Genomic DNA, 23,150 nt, shown 5'->3' with positions numbered 1-23,150 from the left:
GCCACAAGGTTCTCACATCAACAAAGAAAAATCACGGTAACTGAACACATACTCGGGGCGGACAAGCTGTTAAACAGTGAGAGACATCTGCTGGCAGACGATTTCCATAAGTTCCCCGTTATCTCCGCCACAGAAGTTGGAGGGAGATGATGTATTCACCCATGTTTGTCTGTTTGTGTACAAGATCTTATTAAATTGTTATTGGATTTCAATGTAATTTGGTGGATAGGTGGGCCGTGGGTCAAGGCAGAGATGAATAGGCTTTGCGGAAGATCCGAATCCAGATGCAAGAATAAATTATTACCAGCCACCATGGCGAGGCTGATATTGTTTTCAGTGTGTGTGTGTGTGTGTGTGTGTGTGTGTGTGTGTGTGTGTGTGTGTGTGTGTGTGTGTGTGTGTGTGTGTGTGTGTGTGTGTGTGTGTTAGCACGATAACCTCGCAACCGCTCATATCAAAATTTTACAGGTGAGTAGTAGTGATGAAAATCTTCTGTATTGTTTTCAGTTTGTTTGTCTGTCTGTGTGTCTGTCAGCACGATAACTTTGCAACCGCTCAAGATGTCACTTTTTTTTTTTTTACAGGTGTGTGGTAGGGATGAAAATCTCCTATGAGTTCTAAATTGGTGAAAGTAGGTCAAGGTCTGTGTGCCTGTTACCACGATAACTTTGCAACTGGTCAAAATATCATAAAAAAAATATATATACGAGTATAATACAGATGTGTAGTAGGGATGAAAATCTCCTGCGAGTTCGAAATTGATGAACGTATTTCAAGGTCAAGGTTAAATTCCGAGCCGCGAGACATGTATCGGCTCGCGGCTGGTGTTATCCCCCCCTCCCCCCACCTTGAGGAGGCTCCTAGTTAATTTTATTGGCGTTGGCGGAGGTATGTGCTCTCTGATTTTATTGCAACAGGACAGACTGAGACCATTAATGTGAGATCATACAAGTATTAGTCTGGCAGACAAGAGGAATTACAGCCGTAAATCGCAAATTTTATTGGCGCTGGCGGAGGTATGTGATCTGAGGTTTTCTGTGTACCGTTGACTTTCAACAAATAGTAAAAAATGCGAGTTATAAAGAAAGTACGACAATATACGACATGTATGAATGACAAAATATTCCAACTTTATCTATACCACTAGTTCAGTTAATTGGTGGATACTGGCAAAGTTATTTTAATTTACAATTTTTATGGAATTTACTGTGAAATAGGTAGCAAAGAAAGAACGTCGAAACGGCTAGATGAGTTCCAAAATCTATTAATCAATCTATATCCAGACGCCTTAATCCTGTAAGAGGTGTCCATAAACAAATCGCCTCCATGTCACTATGTGTCTTGTCATGGCGCGGCCCTCCACACAAACTATACCCTCCTCTCTCATATACCTCTCCACTCCACCCTTCCATCTCATCCTCGGTCTCCCCCTCCTGCTCCCCCACTCCACCTCACTCACATACACTCTCCTCGTTAGTCTCTCACTCTCCATCCTCTCCAAAAATGGTGAGATAAATTCCAAAAAATAATTACAACTTCCTCCATATAACCGACTCTGTACGCTGGGGGAGTGGCAATGAATGTATAATGGCACTATTTCCGTGAATTTGGATTTGTAGAAAGTGTTTAAAAATGCGTTATCCGTTTGTTATATTACGTTCTCTCAGGTGTTCTTTGTTACATTACGTTCTCTCAGGTATGTTCTTTGTTATATTACGTTCTCTACGGGATGTTCTTTGTTATATTACATTCTCCCAGGTATAGTGCTGCTCAGCTGACATATCTAAGCAGTCAAAGAGTTAAAATTCTCCTCACTCAACACCAGTACTTTCAACTCCAGTCCTTTCACCTTAACTTGGCCTAGCTTTTCGTCCTTTTGCAGCTTACTGCCACGTAGCTCAGTGGTAGAAAAAGATAATATAGGGCTCGACATCCTTCCCACAGCACTTCTTCGTGACTGGCATCATATTCCAGTGTTACTCTATTGTCGGAACTAAGGATTCAAGATGGAGGGCCGGCAATTTTAGGCCAACTTAAAGTGACAAGAGTCTACTAACAGTGTCATTTTTACTAACAACACCCTTACTGATAAAAACTATGGGTCATGGCCATTTCATTTACAAGAAAATACTGAAATTACCCAATGAATTATAATAGCATGGCATGAACAGGTTGAGAGAGAGAGAGAGAGAGAGAGAGAGAGAGAGAGAGAGAGAGAGAGAGAGAGAGAGAGAGAGAGAGAGAGAGAGAGAGAGAGAGAGCAAATACTGTATGTCTGCTCTTCATGAATATAAACACAATTCCATAGCCGTGACGCAGTTTGACTCAGGCCACACGCCTAAGTGGAGGGTTCAGACAGAGCCTTCATTACTCCCTGTACTACTAAAGAGTGTTCACTCTGGCCTGACAGAGATCCATAACCTCTCTGAGTAATGGCCAAGTGTAGTCAGACTGACGGGTCTGATTTGTCTGGGAAACAAGGAGACTCATTCCTCTCTCATAACCAATGAACTGCTTGCAGCCACAACTTATTATGCAAGTTGTTCTCAGATGAAAACAAACCGACTACTGGCCAGACTCTAAACTGAGCAAAATACCTTCAGGTGATAAGAAGAAAGGAAGGTTGTGGTATTCATGTGGATGTGACTGAAAGTGCTAAGAGAAATACTCTGAGATGGTTTGGCCATGTGGTGAGGATGAAGAATGAAAGGCTGACAAGGAGACTGTACGTGTGTGTGATGTGAAAGGGGATTGGGGGAGGGAGAGACCAAGGATGAGATGATGGGATCGAGTGGAGATACATGAGAAGGCTGTACGAGCTGGGAGCAGGGCAGTGAAATGGTGGGGGACAGGGCGACATGAGGCGATTTGTTTGTGGCCACCCCTTACGAGATTGAAGCGTCTGGCAAGATCATCATCATCATCATCATCATCATCATCATAATATTATTATTATCATCATTACGCATTTTTGTGGATTTAGGTGACTTTTTCCTAATGTCGATTTGTTTGCATATATCACCTTAACTCCTACACAACGTTGACGATTTTTATTTTTTTTTACTTTTTAGTTACCGGTATTAATTGATTTTTGCTACCGTCTTTCTCCTAGGGCCACAGGCACGGGGCTCCAGGTGTATGAGGAATTCCGCTGACATTTTGCCTCCAGTCCTGATTACGTCCCGGAGTTGTCGAGACTCGCTCAATAGTGTACGGTCACGATCAATTATTCCTTTACACTTTTCAGAAAAATGATTCGAACCAGTGAGGAGAGATTCCAGTCTCTAAGATCCCAACTCCTTTTGAGTAAATTCTAACCCCTTTGAATGCAGTAGATTCCAACCCCTCTGAGTAGATTTCAATCCCTTTCAGCAGATTTCAACATCATTACACAGATTTCAACCTCTTCCGAGTCCAACCCTTTCAAAAAGATTTCAACCCCTCTGAGTGGATTACAACCTCTTCTAGTGGATTCCAATCCCTTTAAATAGATGCGAACCTCTTAGAGTATAATCCAACTCCTTCAACCAGATTCAAAAACTTTTGAGCGGACTGCATTCCCTTTGAGAAGATTCCAACCCCTTTCAGTATTGTTGCTGGTTTGCAAGATTTCTCAACATAAAAACAGTTTCAGCAATTAATCACGCAAAGAGCGCATACCTCCGTCAATGCCATTAAAAGGGATCCGGACCGTGGAGATATTGTGTGGAATACACAGGATCAGGATCCGCCCCCATATTTAATCAACTGCTCCTTGACTCATGGCCCACTTTTCCACAAAATTTTTATTGAAATTCACTGAGAACTTTTGGTGATATTAGACACTACATAGAATCCGGATCCGTCCCAAAACTTAAACAATCCTTTCTTGGCCCATGGCCTACCCTTCCACCAAATTTCATTGAAATTCATAGGGAACTTTTGGAGAAATCGTCTGGACACACAAACATAGATGAATACATAACCTCCATCAACTTCGTTGGCGGAGGTATTAAGAAACTAATTCTCTCTCTCTCTCTCTCTCTCTCTCCCTCTCCCTCTCTCTCTCTCTCTCTCAAACACACACACACACACACACACACACGTCTCAACAGGATGTGATTCATAAGGGGTCAGAATTTTGTCCTGTTGGCAGAGTACCACGATACCATGGCTTTACATCCTTTCCATAGCGCTTCTTCGTTACTTCATCGTAGTGAAATGGATCCGTACTGATGTCCGCAACTGTACACGGACATAGTCCTTACCAGTAGTGTTTACAACTAGAAACATTTCGTCACCCTCATAAAGAAATTGCCTAAATCATTTTTCGGCGATTTCTGGATTTTTTTGCCTAAATCAATTCTTCATCACGTGGCGCACCTATTGGCATAGCTGCCTTTGCCAGGTCTAGGGTGTGAGTGGTCTAAAATGCGCCTCAAGTTTCTGCCTAAGCCACTGAAAGTTAAGAAAATGAGACAGGTTTTTCTCGATTTCCCGAAAAGTAGAAGAAATGACGGGCAGTATCATTATGAGGGTGACGATTTGTAATATAGTCAATGGGCACTTTTCACACACATCTTTTGTTGTGCCATACTTTAAGATAAATGAAGTATATGGAACTCATGCTTATCATACTCATATTTCTTGTATATATATTCACATTTAAAGAGTAATTTTCACGTCTTTCCTTTCTGTATCATACATTTCTGAATTATATGAAACTCACCTTAACGGTATTTATAACTGAAAATGCCATAAATTAATACATCTGCAGAATTAAAGTTCAATTTTCATATTTTCACTTGTCACCTACCGCAATATACTTTAAATGCCTGTGTACACTACATATGTGTAAAGCGTGACACTCACTCATGCAAATATTTTAAAGTAAAAATGCTGAAACATGAGAAAAATACGGTAATCAATCAATGTATATCTAAAAACAGGTATACAAAAGGCTGGCTATTCAGAGTGGGGAAAAAAAAAAAAGGTAATAATAAGACATAACACGATGCTGGCTATACAGTGCGTAAAATATCTAAAACTAATACACATACACAAAATGCTATTCATTCAATGTGTAAAACATGTAGATATAAGACATGTATACAAGACGCTGGCTATTAAATCACTGTGCAAAATATATACAAAAAATATATATAAACAAGATGGTGGTGGGGATAGCAGTGCGCGCAGCTGCTAAGGCGAGGCGGCAACAGCGCATGTCTACACCAGAGCCATCTAGAGTAAACACAGATGCAACAACTTCCGCTGGTATGTGACTCGTTTAATACGTGAATGTACTGGGTAGGAAAACACAGTAAAGTGCTTTATTTCTCTAGCATTTCAGACTCTGAGGATGCTCTCTGTAGTCCAAAACGCTAGGGAAATAAAATTTCTTATCTGTGGTTTCGCTCTTCTTTATTTTATCCTCCCGCCGTTAAGGAGTCTGGGTTGCTAACTACTTTTAACCTTCTCACAATGATGACACCTTTTGGATCCAAATCTTGCTATTTCCCGACAAGTTTATGAAGTTCGGTAATAATCGAACTGAAGGAGTTAGATATAGCCTCCAATGACCTCGTCACTACTTGTCCACTTTTCAAGGACATGATAAGACCCGTTCAATGATGAATCATTCATCACAAACTAAGCATACTGCAGCAAAAAGTTCTTGAGTATAATCTACAGGTTCGGTTAACATTTATTTACATTTCTGTTGCCTGTCTACTCGATGACGACAGAATGTCAAAACACTAAGCAGAAGGTCTAGACATTAACAATGTAATATTTTTTACTCTGACTCGAAATAAACATTTCCAATCTTTTTATATCTTACGTAAAATAACACTATATGAGCGATACTGGTACTCAATAAAGACACTTGAAAATAGGTAAGTTTATCAGAACGCAACCCAAAAATCTAAGTTATATCCAAGAGTACACTTTCTGCTATAGTATGCACAGACCGTGATTTGGGTAATAACACATCAGTGGGCCTTCGAAAAGTGCATAATTAGAGGAGGATCTCTAAGATGAATGAAATAATCTGGTAGTGACTAGTAGACTGATAAAAAGGACGTCACGGTACTAAAATGGCGACGTCCTTGACTCTGATGGTGAATACTCTAGTATATTTACTGCCACTTTCAGACGTTTGATTCACGTTAGGAAAGTTCTCTCGTACTGGACGGGTTACTGAAGGCTTTATCTACTCTCTCCAACTCGAAATGTCAACTCCCATGCCACATAAAATCAGAGAGTAGCAAGAATTACATCAAAAGCACGTCAGCGGAATGAAGTGGTCCTCTTGAGATTGATATGGATGGCTGATCCCAAACATACCAATGACATTATGCAACCAGCTATAAAACAACACGAGAGATAAAGCGCTTGCAATGACTCGGCGGAAGAAAAAAATAAATAAATACACTGATAAATAAGTCAATGGCGGAAGCTTTACAACGTGTTTATTCCAGGGTCTCCTGTCTACTACAGTACACATATGCACTCCCTGGCGGCACGAGTTGTAAGAAATACCTGCATTAGAATCACATACTTCATTTACAGATTCGAACTCCACATTTTCAAGAACAGCTTGAATTATACAAGATTTACAAGCTCGAATTCCTGCTTTTCCACAGTTCGAACCTCATAATTCACTTACAGATTGAAACACCCATTTTCCTGACCTTTCAGACCAAAAAATAAAATGCATGGTGACGCTCTGAATGATCAATTAAAAAAAATGTTCCGGAAGGCAAAACATCAAATATCAATTTTACTAAGTAATTAGAAATTATTACATGCCGTGCTGACTTTACATTTAACGTTAATTTGAAATATACTGTACTGTAGAGCAAAATTCTGAAACATCACAGTCAAGGGACTTTTCATATTTGTAATTATAACGTGTTCATGCGAGCAAGCTTGCTAATGACTGAGCTTTCAAAAAAAAGTTCCAGTCCACTTCCCATATACTGTATTAACGCAAACTGGAATTTTGAGATAATCAGCTATGTAGCGCCTACTGTTTTTACATAAGTTTGCCAATGATGAGATTAGGTCCGCCGCAACTTTGGTATAAAATTTCCGAGGTAACTCAGTCTTCGTGTTCAGTTTGGCGTTTCTTTGCTTTTCACAGAAAGATGGCAAATTTTGATATGTTAATTGCATAAAGGTATTACATTTTCATTACCCAAATACATGTAACACTATTCAGCTCGCTCGCTTCGTTCACCCACTCGAATAATAATAATAATAATAGTAATAATAATAATAGTAATAATAATAAATGGCTGACGTTATCTCGTGCCTCCAGGTGTTTCATATGTTTATAAAGGACCGCATTCTCGCTGTCTTGGGAGGCTGTGTAGCACCTGTTCCTTAACGATTTGACTATCACACCTTTAAAAATGTTCCCTTGCATATCGACACAATATGCAACAATATCATACTACAACAGAATATTACCCTCTCCAACAGCCACGATTTTTCTTTTTTGTGTAGGATGCAAAAATATTATACCACAAGAGAATATTAACCCTTTCGCTACGGTCTTATTATATATGCTTAGTACTGTATTTAAGACATGAACATGCTCTTGGGTGTTGTTTATGCTTAGCACTTTATTTAGGACATTAACATGCTCTTGGATGTTGCTTATGCTTGGCACACATTCTACTGTGTATTATTTATGTCATCTATATTCACATTACCAGTACGTATGGCACATACCCGATAACAGAAATTTCTACAGTACCAAAAGTAAATCGCTAAGAGTAAGGTGCTACGGAGCCTCCTCAACTGGCAGCAACAAGGTCCCTAATGTGGCAGTGCTGAGAGAAAGACTGAGATGCGGAAGACACATGGCGATCGCCGAGACCCAATATCCCGCTGGCTTATTCTTCGTAGCATCTTTTCCTTGGCTACTTAGTCTACGTACTACACCCTAACTATTCTCGTGTGTGTGTGTGTGTGTGTGTGTGTGTGTGTGTGTGTGTGTGTGTGTGTGTGTGTGTGTGTTATATACCGTATATTTGTATATCAATGCAAATCATGTCGATACTGAAAAACTACAAATAACACACAAGGAACTATAAGGGTGTAATACGCAAAATAAATCGCTAAGGATGAGGTGCTATGGAGCTTCCCAGGGTCGTACCTAGGTGGCATAGGAAACACTTGGTATCAGCTGTTCCTTGGCGATTTTTACACCTTGATAATCTCTCGTGTTATTTACAGTACAATGCCTGTTGCGTAAACGAGGATCAAAGGTGTAATATGCAATAAATCGCTAAGGAAAAGGTGCTACTACTCCTTTCTATGCCACTAAGTTACGAGTCAGACCGGAACACGGGCACAGAGAAACATGACAGAGACGTGGAAAATATTGTGTTTACCTCTGGACCAATCAGAAGCCAGATACGGAATTCTAAAATCCAATGGCGGAGCTCAAAATTCCCGCTCTGATTACGTGATAAAACAGTGTGAAAACTACTGATGCAAAAAATGTACGATGATCATAAAATCTAAGAAAACACAATAGCTTTACTCAAAATACAATATTACTTAGGGAAAAATAATTTATGAAAGGCAAGGATTTTAGTCGTAATATCTACTATAATCTTCTAAAGAAACTGTGATAAAGATATGTGTGTCTCAAATCTCTGCAAAGGAATAACCCTTGTAGGTATCATTCCAATTCGCCTTTGGAATAAATCTGGATAAATATTTTCCGTAATGATAAGAGATGCAGAAGAGAGGGAAGCACAGAAGGTTACCAGATGGCCAACAAGAACCTTTTTTTTTTTTTTTTTTTTTGCTAATATATTTCAAAAGCCAATATTCCCCCAAACCCAATATTCATCCAAACCCAATCAGCTGAGACTTAAACTTTTTTAACCCAGTATATATTTCAAACGATAATATTTCTCCCATAACAAATTTTTCGGTCCTGTGTTCTGAGACCTGCTATTTATTTCAAAATCTAATACTAATCCAAAATATTTTAACCAATATCTTAAAACCCCGTATTATCTTTCAAAGCCTAACATTTCCCGTAAACCCAGTATTTCCCCTAAACCCAACATTTCCACTAAATCAACTATTCTAAAGCCAGTATCTTAAAACGACGTATTTATTCTTAAACAAATTACTATATAACCCAGTATTTTAGAACACAGCACGTCCTAAATACCGAACGATAAATAATATGACGTACAAATATTGGATACCATCATTTCTAACCCAGCATTTTAAAACACAGCACGTCCTAAATACCGAACGATAAATAATATGACGTACAAATATTGGATACCATCATTTCTAAACACAGTCCCTAGTTCTCTAAGCCCCCCCCCCCTCCAACCACACGACCCACCGCCGCAACCCAAACCTTCCCTGGTCGATCTGTCACCAATTTTAAAGGCCATTTTGAAGGCAAATGATGCGGGTAAGAGGAGATGCGGCGCCACACCCATTTCCCCGCTTCCTCTGTGCCAGGACACGCGAATATCCGGAATATAACCTCGCCCCCTGCATATCCAGAGCAAAACCGAATACCTGAAGACAACCCGAATATCTGAAGCCAACCTGAAAACCCGAAGGCAGCCTGAACATCCAGAGTCAGCCCGAGTATCCAGCGGCAACCCGAATATCCGAAGCCAACCTGAATACCTGAGGACAACCCGAGTTTCCGGAGCCAACCTGAATACCTGAAGACAATCCGAATATCCGAAGCCAACCCGAATATCCACAATCTTCCCGCCCCTCGTGTTATTGGTTGTGATTGACGCCACCTGCTGCCAATGCCTCTGTCTTATTTTAATGGCTTGGCATTTATGTGGGAAAAAATTGTTCTGTTGCTTATGTTTGCTTTATTACTCATCTAACATCCTTGATATTATGGGGAGAAAATTGCTTTGCTGCTTATTTAACATAAGTGGCATTATGTGGAAATTTTGCTGTATTGCATATCAGTGCTGGCATTAGGAAATAAATAAATATACACACATACCTAAATAAATAAATATCCCATGTAACTTCAAATATGATTGTAATGTCTGTTAATTATAAAGCTGGATTTGGATTTTGTTTTTATTTATTCATGGGGAAAAAAAAAAAACTTGCGATCGTCTTCAACAATATCTTCCAGCCCTCTTACAGTAGTATCATTCACGTAACATAACACGTTGTTCAATAAACAGTGAGTCATTTCCTGAAATCTTTAAACCGGTAATCCCCATAATAATAATAATAATAATAATAATAATAATAATAACAATAGCTACTAATCTGGAACGTATCTCTGACATGTAACGAGGACCATCGAAGACGAAGGGTCGGGATCAGTGCTTATTAACTGCGTCAGTTTTGACTAAGTCACAACATTCCCCCAGCATATGACACGCAACGATCGAACTTAATAATAATAATAATAATAATAATAATAATAATAATATTTTCCCATACACTGTATTTTTCCAATTAAAGCATTTTCCCCAATCTTTTGAATGCTAAGTCCTGCTAGAATAATAATAACAACAACAATATAATAATAATAATAATAATAATAATAATAATAATAATAATAAAACACTTCATTTTTCCATACAATCCTCCAGTTCAAATAATTTTTACGCATCTTTAAATGGTAACCGTAAAATAAAAATATATTTCCCCATATAGACCTAATCGCCCATTTCAGGCTCTGCTTTTTTCTTTTTATATCTTTTGAGCGAACAATATTGCGGGTTTCTAGCCTTTGGTTTCTTCGTCCTTGCATCAAAAAAATCCCCACCCCCTCGTTTTTTAACTGGTAACCTCCTGAGATCCCTCACGGTAGCAAAGAGAGAAGAAAAAGGCGGAAGAGACAGATAGGGCAACATGTAGCAGACGACTCATGCCTCGTGCTGAGCGGTGTCGGCGGTAGGGGGTTGAGCTGCTACCTGGCCCTGCATTGAGGTGGCCCCACTCAGCGCTGCCTGCCACGCCGAGGAGAGGGGCTTTTCCCCCCCAGCACCGGACGCCGAGCCAAGCGACGCACCGACCTCTCCACCTGAAACGTAAACAAAGACCTAATTAGTTCCTGTCACGGTGGAGTACGGGTAGGTTAGTTTCTGCGGTGGAGGAGGCTGGGAAGAGGGCTAGTTCCTATGATGGGGGAGTATAGGAAGATGGCTCTTGCTTATGATGGGGCTGTAAGGGAAGAGGGTTAGTTCCTGTGACGGCGGAGTCCGGGGAGAGTTTGTTCTTACAATGAAAGAGTACAAGAGAGAACGTCAAATTACCATGAATACACAACATTATAGTTATCAATTAAAATATCATCATCCACATTATCATCAATATTTTCATCGTAACCCTACGACCTTGTACATTAAATGGGGTATACAAGATATAGAAACGGTAACAGAACAGAAAAACACAAATGCCTGGAAAAATTGCATCAATCAAGTGTGTGTGTGTGTGTGTGTGTGTGTGTGTGTGTGTGTGTGTGTGTGTGTGTAATTCACCGGGTCGGTCAGGATCACTTGATGGTCGTAATCGTCAGCTTTTTACCCTCCCGGAAGGAAGCTGAGAGCTCATATAGTCCGATCTAAGAGCAAGGCTGTGACCTTCACACACGCACACACCCGTCCCCTTGCTCGAGGGGGACAGTAACCACCCACTTCGTCAGTGAAACTTTTCGTAACCTGAGCGAGGCGCGAACTCCCGTCCACCAGTTGGCAAGCGGGAACGTTACCACTGCACCAGCGAGCGGTGTGTGTGTGTGTGTGTGTGTGTGTGTGTGTGTGTGTGTGTGTGTGTGTGTGTGTGTGTGTGTGTGTGTAAAAACTATTTAGATGCTATTTTAAACAATTCCGGTGGTAGGGTTCAGGTCTGCCCAGGGTTAGACCAATTACCTTTGAAAACTATAGCGCAATTTAAAATCTGAAGTTTAAATCCGAACAAAATGACGGAAGGGTTGAGGGTTGAAAACAAATCGAGCGTCCAGGATACAGGTCCAAGTATAATGTTCGGCCTTAAGACGGATTGTAGGGCACGGGAGCTGTAATCTACGAATATTCCTTAATGGTAATAATGAGGCTAATAATGATGAATAACGAATGGCTAAGCATGTCGTGGTATCTGACGGAAAAATAAATTATGACTGACAGGGATATGAGTTTACGATAAATCAGTACGATACATATATTCGCGAAACCGTGGCTCTCTGTAGTGTAGTGTCCGCGAAAACTCGAAAACTAATCTCTCTCTCTCTCTCTCTCTCTCTCTCTCTCTCCCATATTTTGCGAGTCAACCACAGTTCAAACTAGGGCTGATCGGGCAGTGCACTTTGGCTAACTTCTGGATATAATGGAACCTTTAACTTAGTGCTCATTTCTCTCCCTCTTTCTCTCCCTGTGTGTGTGTGTGTGTGTGTGTGTGTGTGTGTGTGTGTGTGTGTGTGTGTGTGTGTGTGTGTGTGTGTGTGTGTGTGTGTGTGTGTGTGTGTGTGAGAGAGAGAGAGAGAGAGAGAGCAGGGGGGAGTATCTGTAAGTGAAACGTATGGCCTGATGGGTAACTGGATTCTGGCCGTTGGTGTCGAGCTGGCAAACATATGAACTACATTACGTGAGGCCAGGGAACACTACCACTCTGAATAATACATTCTCTCTCTCTCTCTCTCTCTCTCTCTCTCTCTCTCTCTCACATTAAAGCCAACATTTTCGTAGCGACACAGTAGGCCCCCTCCCCCATACCAGAGAGAGCTTACCTAATACGCTGCTATTTACCCTCTGTATCTACATAAACTGTCTCATGATCGGAATAATTTGACTCCAATGAGGTATTTTATATATAATTATTCTTTTATTGTCATGACCAGATAAGTATTTTTTCCCTTCAGCTTTTAGAACTTCAGTTAAATATTGCCTTCATTAAACTTCTGGTGGTATCTGGAGGAAATTAAGAGGAAGGTGGGTATTGTGTCCAGGAGGCGACATGGGACGATGTGTGTAGCGTACGTGGACTGATGGTAATGGGCTATCAAGATTGTGGCTGATTCTCGCCTAACCCTTAACTCTACCGTCAGATTTACTCCAAACAGGATCAAATCAAAACTGTTTATTTTATTCACACACACACACACACACACACACAAAGCGAGCAAAACAATACCCAGTTGTGCCGTGGTGTAAAAAAATAAAAACATAAAAAAATACCAGGAACGGGATAAAAACACACTCACGATCAATTCCCTGCCGTAACTCTTGTTTTGATCTGTAGGAAGAACAACGAGACTGCCGAATCTTCCTGTCTCTCCTGTTCTAGCGTGATAAACAGATCTTAGTTACGAGACGAAAATTACTGCAGGTGATAAACAGATCTTAGTTACGAGACGAAAATTACTGCGTGATAAATGTTTTCTGCAGGAAGATCAGGGAAAAAGGGTGCAAAATCTTCCCTTGCCTGGTTCTTCCTGTAAAAGCATATTACAGTTACTGCGGGGAATCGACAGTGAATATGTCTGAGAATTGCAACTCTGTCTACGTCCCCGCTGGCATTGCAAGCGATGAGCCTGTAGTCGCCTTTTGGAGATTCGAACCGATGTGCATATCACCGGACCCTACCCCGATTGATGTATTAAACCACTACACCACCTGATGCCTTTCGACGTTCAAATATCGTATGGTTAGGGAGTCTTAAATCATGTACTGAAATGTGGCAGCCAGCATACGTAGAGTTTCTCTCTCTCTCTCTCTCTCTCTCTCCTACCTAATAATTACAGCCTACCCCTCTTCCATTCCCGCTAATTCACTTATAAACTCATTATTCCCTTTATTGGATTCCATCTCTTTTGCATAGTCTCGTTTTCCTCCTCGTTTTTCAGACTAATTTTCTTGCATTCTTCTGTCGTGGGATTTGAGGTCATGTCTTCACGGTCTTCAAAGTCAGTCTGTCTGTCTGTCTGTCTGTCTGTCTGTCTGTCTGTCTCTCTGTCTCTCTCTTTCTTTTAAACCCTTGTCTTCCTTCCATCAATGTTTCCTGCATTCCAAACCTTTTGTCTTCAACGCTCATCTTTCACATTTGTCTCTTCCACTTTTCCTCCCCTTTTCTCGTCTCTCTCTCTTCCTCCACACGTCTCTTCCACACTCCTGTATTCCACTTGGGTCTCTCCCGTTGTCGTCTCCTTTCTTCCCTTTTCCATCTTCTTTCCTCCTTTCCTCCAAACAATTTTCCTCCTGCTACATACTATCTCTCACACTTTTTGTCTTCCGTACCTTTCTCTTACATTTTCTCTCCCCTTTTCTTCTCTCTTTTTTCATCCACGTCTCCACATGAATATAATCCACACGTTCTTTCTTCATTTCCTCCCTTTCCTATCTCCTTCTCTCCTACTTTTCATTTCCCTCCTTCTCCTCCGGTGCTTAATCTTTCAAACTTTCATTCAGTGCGTGCCTCCTCAACGATCTCTCCTCTTTTCTTGTCTTTCTCATTTCCCTTTCATTTTTCATTTTCCTTCTCCACACAGTTTCCACTTCCCTCCATCCCTTCTCATCCAAATCTCCATTTTTCATATCTATATCTTCCACTTGTCTTCCAAACTTCTATCTACCACGACTCTCTCTCTCTCTCTCTCTCTCTCTCTCTCTTCCACATCTTTTTTCTTTCTGTTGTCTTTTCCTCCAACACAATCGTTTTCTCTCCACGTCCTCAATCTAACCTCTTCCTCCTATCTTCCCTCCTCCTACTCTTCCTCCTATCCTGAACTCTCCGGCGCCACCCCCCACAGACGAAGAGGAGGGGAAGGGAGGGGCGAGGGGTCCAGAATGCGAGGAAAGGGGAGGGGAGGATCATGAAGCTAGGAAGGGAGGGGGAGGATCGTGGGGCCAGGGAGGGAGGGGGAGGATCGTGGGGCCAGGGAGGGAGGGGGAGGATCGTGGGGCTGGGAAGCGTGGGGGAGGATCATGGGGCCAGGGAGGGAGGGATCATGGGGCTGGGGAGGGTGGGGGAGGATCGTGGGGCCAGGGAGGGAGGGGGAGGATCGTGGGGCTGGGGATGGTGGGGGAGGATCATGGGGCCAGGGAGGGAGGGGAGGACAGAGAGAAAGAGGACCAGGAGGTGATGAAGGGAGGTGGTAGACGGGGAAGGGAAGCGATGGGGGTAGGAGACAGGAAGCGCGGTAGGGAGGGAGAAGAGGGAGGAGAGAGAAGCGTGGGATCCAGGACGCGAAGAGTGGAGGAGAGGAGGACCATAAGGCTGGGAAGGGAGGGGCGGAGGACGGAGGAGAGGAAGGGGGAAGGGAAGGGGAACCTGAAGGTAAGAAAGAGAAAGAGTGAGGGTGAGAAAGGAAATGAATGGGGGAGGAGAGCCAAGAAGCGAGGAAGGAAGGAAGGGGAGAAAATGAGAGGGGGAAACGGAGGGAAGGCAACCAGGAAGCGAGGGAGAAGGGAGAGGGTAACCAAGAAGCGAGGAAGGGAGGGATGGGAGGGGGGAAACCAGGGGGGGGGGCAACGACCTGTTGCAGCACGAGCTGGACGTGTTTGATGCTCGTGACAAAAATACCAACACTGGCACGCTGAGGAGTGAGGATCGGTAAAGAGAGAGGATCGGTGAGGAATGTTAAATGGCACATGAGGACAGAGGATGTATGGGAATTAATGAGGAAAATAAGATGGTGGAGATTAGTTAAGGATAGGTAAGGATAGATGATCGTTGAGGATGTAGGACAGATGAGGACAGAGACTGGCTGATGTTAGTTAACGATAGGTGAGGTCAGAAGATGGTTAGGGCTATTTAAAGCAGGTGAGGACAGAGCAGAGTTCAAGGCAGTCCTAAATAGATAAGGATATCGGATGGCTGAGGTTAACTAAAAGCGTATGTGGGTAATGCGTAGGTTAGAATGACTGAGGTTAGCTAAGGGCATGTGAGGGTAAAGCATAGTTTAGGATGACTGAGGTTAGCTGAGGGCATGTGAGGGTAAAGCATAGTTTAGGATGACTGAGGCTAGTTAAGGCAAAGTGAGGACAGGTCAAGACATTAGAGAACAGGTGACATGTGAGGCTTTTCGTGCGAGATGAGCAGGGCAGGTGATACACAATTTTACTAGGCTTATGGGTCAAAAGGGTCTGGAATCTTGCTTCACTAATTCCAAACCCAGACGTGTAAAAGTAATAATGACCAAAATTGTACGGCTAAACGCACTGGTAATATCGGAAGCGTTTTGAATCTCCGTTGTATCAGTTCAAAGTCTTAGGTGTCTGCTAAATTACTGTTAACTTCAACCATCAGGCTAACGAAGCAGCAATATTCAAATAAGTCGAAAGGGTTCTGAGTCTCGGTTCATTTGTCAGAACCCTCAGATGTGGAAAACTATCTCTGACCTGAACTGTTCGTCAGAATCTTGCCAGCAGCTTCCTCCACACAGTCATCTCACTCTCTCTCTCTCTCTCTCTCTCTCTCTCTCTCTCTGGGGAATGTGACTGGGAGAGGCCGCGATAACATAACTTTTTGACGCTGTGACGTTATCGCCGACGTGCCGGTCCCAACTAACATCTCCCTAAGGTCTTCTCATAAGGTTATCACTGGGCCAGGGTTGATGACAGCTGTTACTTTTAGAAAGGAGGATGAAATCATCATCATCATCATCACCACCACCAGAAGGAACTTTATCATCAGCAACAGTTTTAAAGAGGAGAGTATCATCATCATCATCATCATGATCATCATCATCATCGTTATATTCTTCAATATTATCTCTACCATCATCTGCGCCATCATTTTTAACATGCTCAACACTATCACCATCCTCATCGTCACTACCATCATCGCTGAAATTTTCATCATTACAATAAGCATCATTTATATCACCATCATCATCAAAGTTGTTATAACATCACTGTCAGCATAATATATATATATTTTTAATTATCGCCACCATCATCATCAGTTATCATATTTACCAGGCTTCAAAAAAATCTCTGGAGCAACTTCTCTGCCACTGGGACACCTTGGAATCTGCTTTAGGTTCAAATCAGACGATTTGATTCAGCCGAGAGAAATTTTAGCAATCAAAGGATTAACATGATGGTCGGGTGATTAAAGAAGTCGTCCCCTGTCCGAAAAAAAAACGCGAGTTGTATTCCAAGTGGGGACACGGAAGTTAAAACTGAATTGCGTTAAAGCAAACATGATGTATCTTCAGTTTGCCCCATCTACCTGTCATACACACACGACAGCTATCATCATCCTACCGGTCCTTGATCAGTCGGCCTTAACATGAAGGCAATATGGACGGTGGATATTACGGCAGAGGTACTGATATGTGAATGTGTTGGTACGTTAGTGAATTGCTGGTTCTTACAGAACGGGCTGCAGTAATCCAACAGAACGCGTTTTTTCTAACTTAATGAAGATCCCTAAACACTTCCGGTTCAGAAGACGCCAAATGTAACTCAGACTGAAGGGTTAATCTGACTAGTAACCAAGGAGACTCCTACCTCATAATTACGGCTCATCGTATTTCACGCAACCACGATTTCGAATCCAAGTTATGGGAGTGTTGCACAAAAAAGATATAAACAATTACTAGGATGCCACATGCAGAAAAAAAAAAAAAAACATGGAATAGGTGTTAGGATGCTTCTTCATCGAAAGAGAATATGACTGGATACTAAAAGTTGTGTCCCAGTTCCATCACGTGAAAATAAGCCAACAATAGTGCAGAGGAGCCTACTAAATCCACAACGCCATGGTTGTGAGGGCATTAGAGTAGCGCTTGCCTTCCCTCTCGCTACCTGCAATAAATTAATGAGTAAAAAACGCTAACATACTTTCCAACCTGACTGATGTGCACCTGGCCATCATAGAGGCAGAGCTAATGGCCTCTTGTTTCCATCACACGGCTTTGCTTCTTTTTAATCCCGTGTTGTTAGCAAATTGGCTGATTATACACTAAACTTAATACCATGTGTTGGAGCTTTTCATCATTAACGAAGGCATTTTTTTAACTCATATTTTCTTAATTTGTACTTTAATTATATACTGTTCAAAGCTCGCAAGGTACTTATTTAGCATAAGCGCGCGCGCGCGCACACACACACACACACACACACACACACACACACACACACACACACACACACACACATTCCTGCAGATAACATTATATCGTATGGCAAGCTTCCGATTCCAGTGATACATGAAACGGTCTGAAGTGGATATATTAGACAGGTTACAAGGGGAACCTACGCCATAAACTAATTAACCCCGATATAAATTTGTGAAGCAGCGCAGAGTCAGGACCGTTCACCGTATACAGGCAGTGGGGGTCTGAAGGTAGCGAGTGAATTTGGATAAAAAAAAAAAATCGTTCCGTACTGCAAAATATGGACGTCTGAAGGCAGGAACAGTAAAAAATAAAAAGTCACTACTGAATGGGAGTTAAAGTATCGGTATGGCATTGGAATTGGGAGGCAATATTTCATCCTCTCTGATGGTCATGGCTTTTTCAGGGAATCAATCCAGCTCCTGTCTGCCGTCATCAAAGCTGCCACACACATCCACCCACACAAAAGTAAAAAAGAAAAAATGTAAAAAGCGATCATCTTACCCATAATTAACTCGATGATTCTCTCTCTCTCTCTCTCTCTCTCTCTCTCTCTCTTTCTCTCTCATGATAACAGTTACAAAGCGGGCTCTGTCTGCGCCTTCGCCTGCTCATCCAAAACTCTCCTTCATCGATTCTCATGAAATATTAAGTACTTCGGGAGGGAGGGAGGGAGGAATGGAGGGAGAGAGAAGACGGAAGGGAAGAGTGAGAGAGAAAAAATGTGAAGGCAGGAGCGGGTGAGAAAAAGAAACGAGAGGACGGAGGGGGAAATAGGGAGATGGGATGGAAAGGGAACGTAAGAGGTAGAGAAGAAGGATAGGGAGATCACGACAAAGAGGAAAACTGATGGAAGGAGGGAGAGAAGAGGTACAGAGAGGAATACACTATGGGGGGGGGAGAAGGAAAGGAAGAGAGTAGATGGAAAAAAGAGTGAGTGATGAGGTGGAGAGAGAGGGGAAGAAATCTCGGCAGAGGAGGAGGGAGGAGGGATATGATGGTGGAAGAAATTAAGGAAGGTGGAGATAGGGAGAGAGGCAAGGAGTGGAAGGAAAAGGGGCCAAGATATTGAGAAAGCAGGGAGAAGTGAACACAGGGAGAGAGGGTGGAAGAATGAGGAAGGAGGAGAGGAGAAGGAGAGGGGGAGGGGAAGTGCAAAAAAACTATGAGGGCGGGAGGGAAGGAAGGAGGAAAGGTAAGAAAGGGGAGGAGGAAGTACGAAAAATAGTCTGACGGAGAGAGAGAGAGAGAGAGAGAGAGAGAGAGAGAGAGAGAGAGAGAGAGATTGTATATAACTGGAAAATCCTAAACCTTCTCCACTTCATCAGTTCTTCCCACACTCGAATAAAATCGGGTGCTCATGGACTAAAAATACAACGATAATACTGAATGGCATGAGCTGTAACTAACCTTTCACTACGAGAACCATGTCAAAAACTGCCTAAAACTACCAATGTATACAAAAAAGCTATAAATACATAAACAGGTTCATAAATAAAGGTAGAAACGAATGGATTAAATAGAAATGGAAGCTTAATATATATATGTACACGTAAAAAATAAATATAAGAAAAAATAGTTGCGAAGGATCGAAAAGTAAAAATAAATATATATAAAAAAACATGCTACTTTATAGGAAGGAAAATATATAAGATACCAACAAGGAATATGTAAGCAGAACAAAAGAACAAATCTAGAAAAAAAAAACTATTACGGTAATACAAAGAAAAAAAACATTAACTCCATGACCCGGCAGGACAAAGCAAAAAGAAAAAGAAAAAAGAAAAACTGTATAAATCGTAAGCGTTCGTAATTGGAAAGCACTAATCGGCAGCTGTAGGCCTCTCTCTCTCTCTCTCCACTTTTCTCCTTTTCATTTTCTTCTCCCTTTCTCATTCTTCTCCCCCTTCTCTCCTTTTTCCTTCTCTCATTCTCTTCCCCGTTCTTCTCTCTCGCTCTTCCACTCCTTCCTTTCTTTCCCATCTCTCAGTCTTCCCCCTTTCGTCTCTTACTCTTCTCTCCTTCAACCTCCATCTCCCTTCTGTCTCCTCTTACACCCCGATTCTCTCTCACTTCCTCCCCTCCCCCCCTCTCTCCTCCTTTAAACTTCACTCACTTTTTTTTTTTAATCGCTCTTACCCATCTCTCTCTCTCTCTCTCTCTCTCTTTTCTTCTTTCCACCTTCCTCTCTTCCTCCTTTCCTCTTTCCCGTTACCTTCCTTTTCCTCACATTTCCCCAGCCTAGTTTCTCTCTCTACCCCTCACTTCCCCTACTTTGTGTGTGTGTGTGTGTGTGTGTGTGCGCGCGTGCGTTTTGTGGCTGGTGGTGGTGGGGGAGGGGGGGATGGAACAGCGGCAGAGGTTGAGCATTGCCCGTCGCCTTGGCAACACTCCGCCAGCACTGCCAACCACCGCCACAGCACACGAAGCAGTCGATAAATTTACAGCACCTACTGCAAACCCTGCAACCCCTACTGTCCGATGTATTTTGAGACACGGCACGAAAAGGTATGATTCTAATTTGTTTGGCGGCGGTACATGGACAGTTATGGAAAATGCGACTTTTTAAAAATCATACTTCGGTAGCAAACGATTCGGAATCTTATAGCATTTACTAGAGTTCCTGCTACCTCTCCAGTCCCATCTATTTTGAGACACCGAAGGAAAAGTTATGATCTGATTTACTTTCAGGTGGTATACGGAGAGTTATGGAAAATTGGTTAATCTTTTTTATCGGGGTTATATAATTTTAAGTCACCGAACAGCGCTCTCACTTTTAGGGATTTTGTCCCTAGATTGGAACTTTTCAGTACATTTAGTGACAAATTTAGGGATTTTGTATTTTTAGGGATTTTTTGGTGATTTTTGGTCATATTTAGTGATTATTTGGGGATTTTTGCTTATTATGTGTTATAATTGACATAGAATGCCCTCAGTAATGGGTGAAAAGGGTAAATAGCTTGTAAATATTGCCAAAATAGTATTTTCTTTGTGGTCAGCTGTTTGTGAACATTACTCTATTTTGGAAGTTTTAATTGGTCAGACGTATTACAGTTTCAACCAATCACGAGCTAGCATTTCAAGTTTGTTTATAGGCCGCCATGTTGCAAGCTTTTTCACACACGCTGAGTAAGTACTGAAAAATTATTATCAACCAGTTCCTGGGTTGTACCTGATTTATCTGAGAAACTGTGATTCTTTTAGTCATATGGAGTGAAAGTAAACCAGCCTTTTTCAACTTGTTCTCCATAACTGATCCCCTTCCTTCAATCATTCCTCTCCCTCTCTCTCTCTCTCTCTCTCTTTCTTTATATCTTTATTCCCTCTCCCTTATCTTTCTCTCCCATTCAGTTAGCCATAATTTCCTCTCATTTACATTCCTGCCTTGTGTGAAGCAATTGGTCTTCTCCAGCTTCCTTATTTCTTCTGTTCTTACACTATGATGATAATAGTCTGTATACTTACTTCTCGCCTTCATTCCCCCCTTTCTTCTCTTCATTAATTTATATCTATGCAGCCTATTTATTAGTGGTTTCTTCCTTCATATCTCCTTCAGCTATTTATATCTATGTCTTTCTTTTTACTCTGTTCCCTTACTCTTTTTCTTCTCTTACTCCTATCTTCCTACTTTTTTTTATCTATCTTTCTTCTTCACCTATCCATTCATTCTTTACTTCTGCTGCCTTTATTTTAATTCCCATACTTATCTTCATTTTTATCTTTCAGCAGTCTAGTCAGAAATAGGATTTAATTTCATTTTAGTAGGCCTATTCTGCAAGTTCCTAGACCCAGAGGTTTCACTTTGGTAAAACAGTACTGAGTGAGGGCTTTTTGAATTTATTTTTATCAATTTGCAGACTGTCTCCTGTAACCAAAGCAGAGCTATACTTTATACTCTTCATTGGTTCATTGATTAAATTTACGTAACTGATGCTTGATACTGAAAAAATATACCTCATGTGTATTAAAAAAATTGTTTTATTATTTCATAAAATAGTATTTTTCTATGTGTAAGTACATTTATATTGGTATTTTATATTTGGGGATTTTTTGTCCAATCTGGGGATTTTTTGCACCAAACCTAGGGATTTTCATATCAACTGTTGTGAGAGCCCTGTCACCGAACCAAAGGAACTGATTCTCACTAGTGGTTCTATTCCAGTGTGGTTCTATTCCATTCACGTATGGTTCTATTAAGACCAAGGATGAACACTGATTACCTACACCTTTCCATCTACAGCCACATGCCTTAATCTCGTAAGGGGTGGCCACAAATAAATCGCCTCCATGTCGCCGTGTTCCCTGTCATTTCGCTGCCCTCCTCCAACTTTACACCTCCTCTCATATACCTCTCTACCCCATCTCATCCTCTGCCTACCCCCTCCCTCTTCCCCCTCCATCTCACTCACACACACTCTCATAGTTAGTCTCTCACTCTCCATCCTCTCCACATGGCCAAACCACATCAATATATTTTTTCCTAACGCTTTCTATCACAACCACACAACAACTCTCCTTCACTTTTTCATTTGTCGTCTGTCTCTCCATTAACTCCACATACTCCTCGCACACAACTCCCCACGTACAAGCATGGGATATTCTTTATATGGACGAACTCTGTGCATGCGACAACGGACTTAATATTTTGGAAGCGACCTAAATGCATCTACTGCGACTCCTGAGCAGGTTATCTCTCTCTCTCTCTCTCTCTCTCTCTCTCTCTCTCTCTCTCTCTCAATGCATCCACTACGGCTCCCCCTCCTAGGGCGGGTGAGATTTTGAAACAAAGGAGCGAGGTAACTGATTTTCATTGTATCTGCCGTACTACATTTCTTAGTTCGAGAATTACCGGTATGTGGAAAGGTCAACTCTCTCTCTCTCTCTCTCTCTCTCTCACTGAATGACAGAATCCCTTTATTTTGGAGCTGGATTCTTCATTTTACTCCAAACATAACAATTTCTAACCATTTTTAGGTAATTATAACCATCCCTACAACACTCACCACAATCCCTACAACCACAACCACCACCATCCCTACAACACCCACCACCATCCGTACAACCACAACAACCA

General features: G+C 41.7%; 1 protein-coding gene across 1 annotated transcript in view; it reads right to left on the bottom strand.

The window, feature by feature from the left end:
- Positions 1-23,150, bottom strand: part of LOC145414371 (muscle calcium channel subunit alpha-1-like) — a 1,622,725-nt gene that overhangs the window by 1,412,770 nt on the left and 186,805 nt on the right. The window contains exon 2 of the mRNA XM_080283905.1: positions 10,890-11,041. Coding sequence (XP_080140031.1) covers positions 10,890-11,041 — 152 coding nt within the window. The remainder of the gene's footprint in view (positions 1-10,889; positions 11,042-23,150) is intronic.

The sequence above is a fragment of the Coenobita brevimanus genome, chromosome 99 (genome assembly GCF_032717465.1).
Source record: "Coenobita brevimanus isolate Jiangsu-jjx chromosome 99, ASM3271746v2, whole genome shotgun sequence".
Classification (NCBI taxonomy): Eukaryota; Metazoa; Arthropoda; class Malacostraca; order Decapoda; family Coenobitidae; genus Coenobita; species Coenobita brevimanus.
The sequence above is the reverse complement of the archived record's forward strand: the minus strand, read 5'-3'. Positions and strand labels throughout refer to the sequence as shown.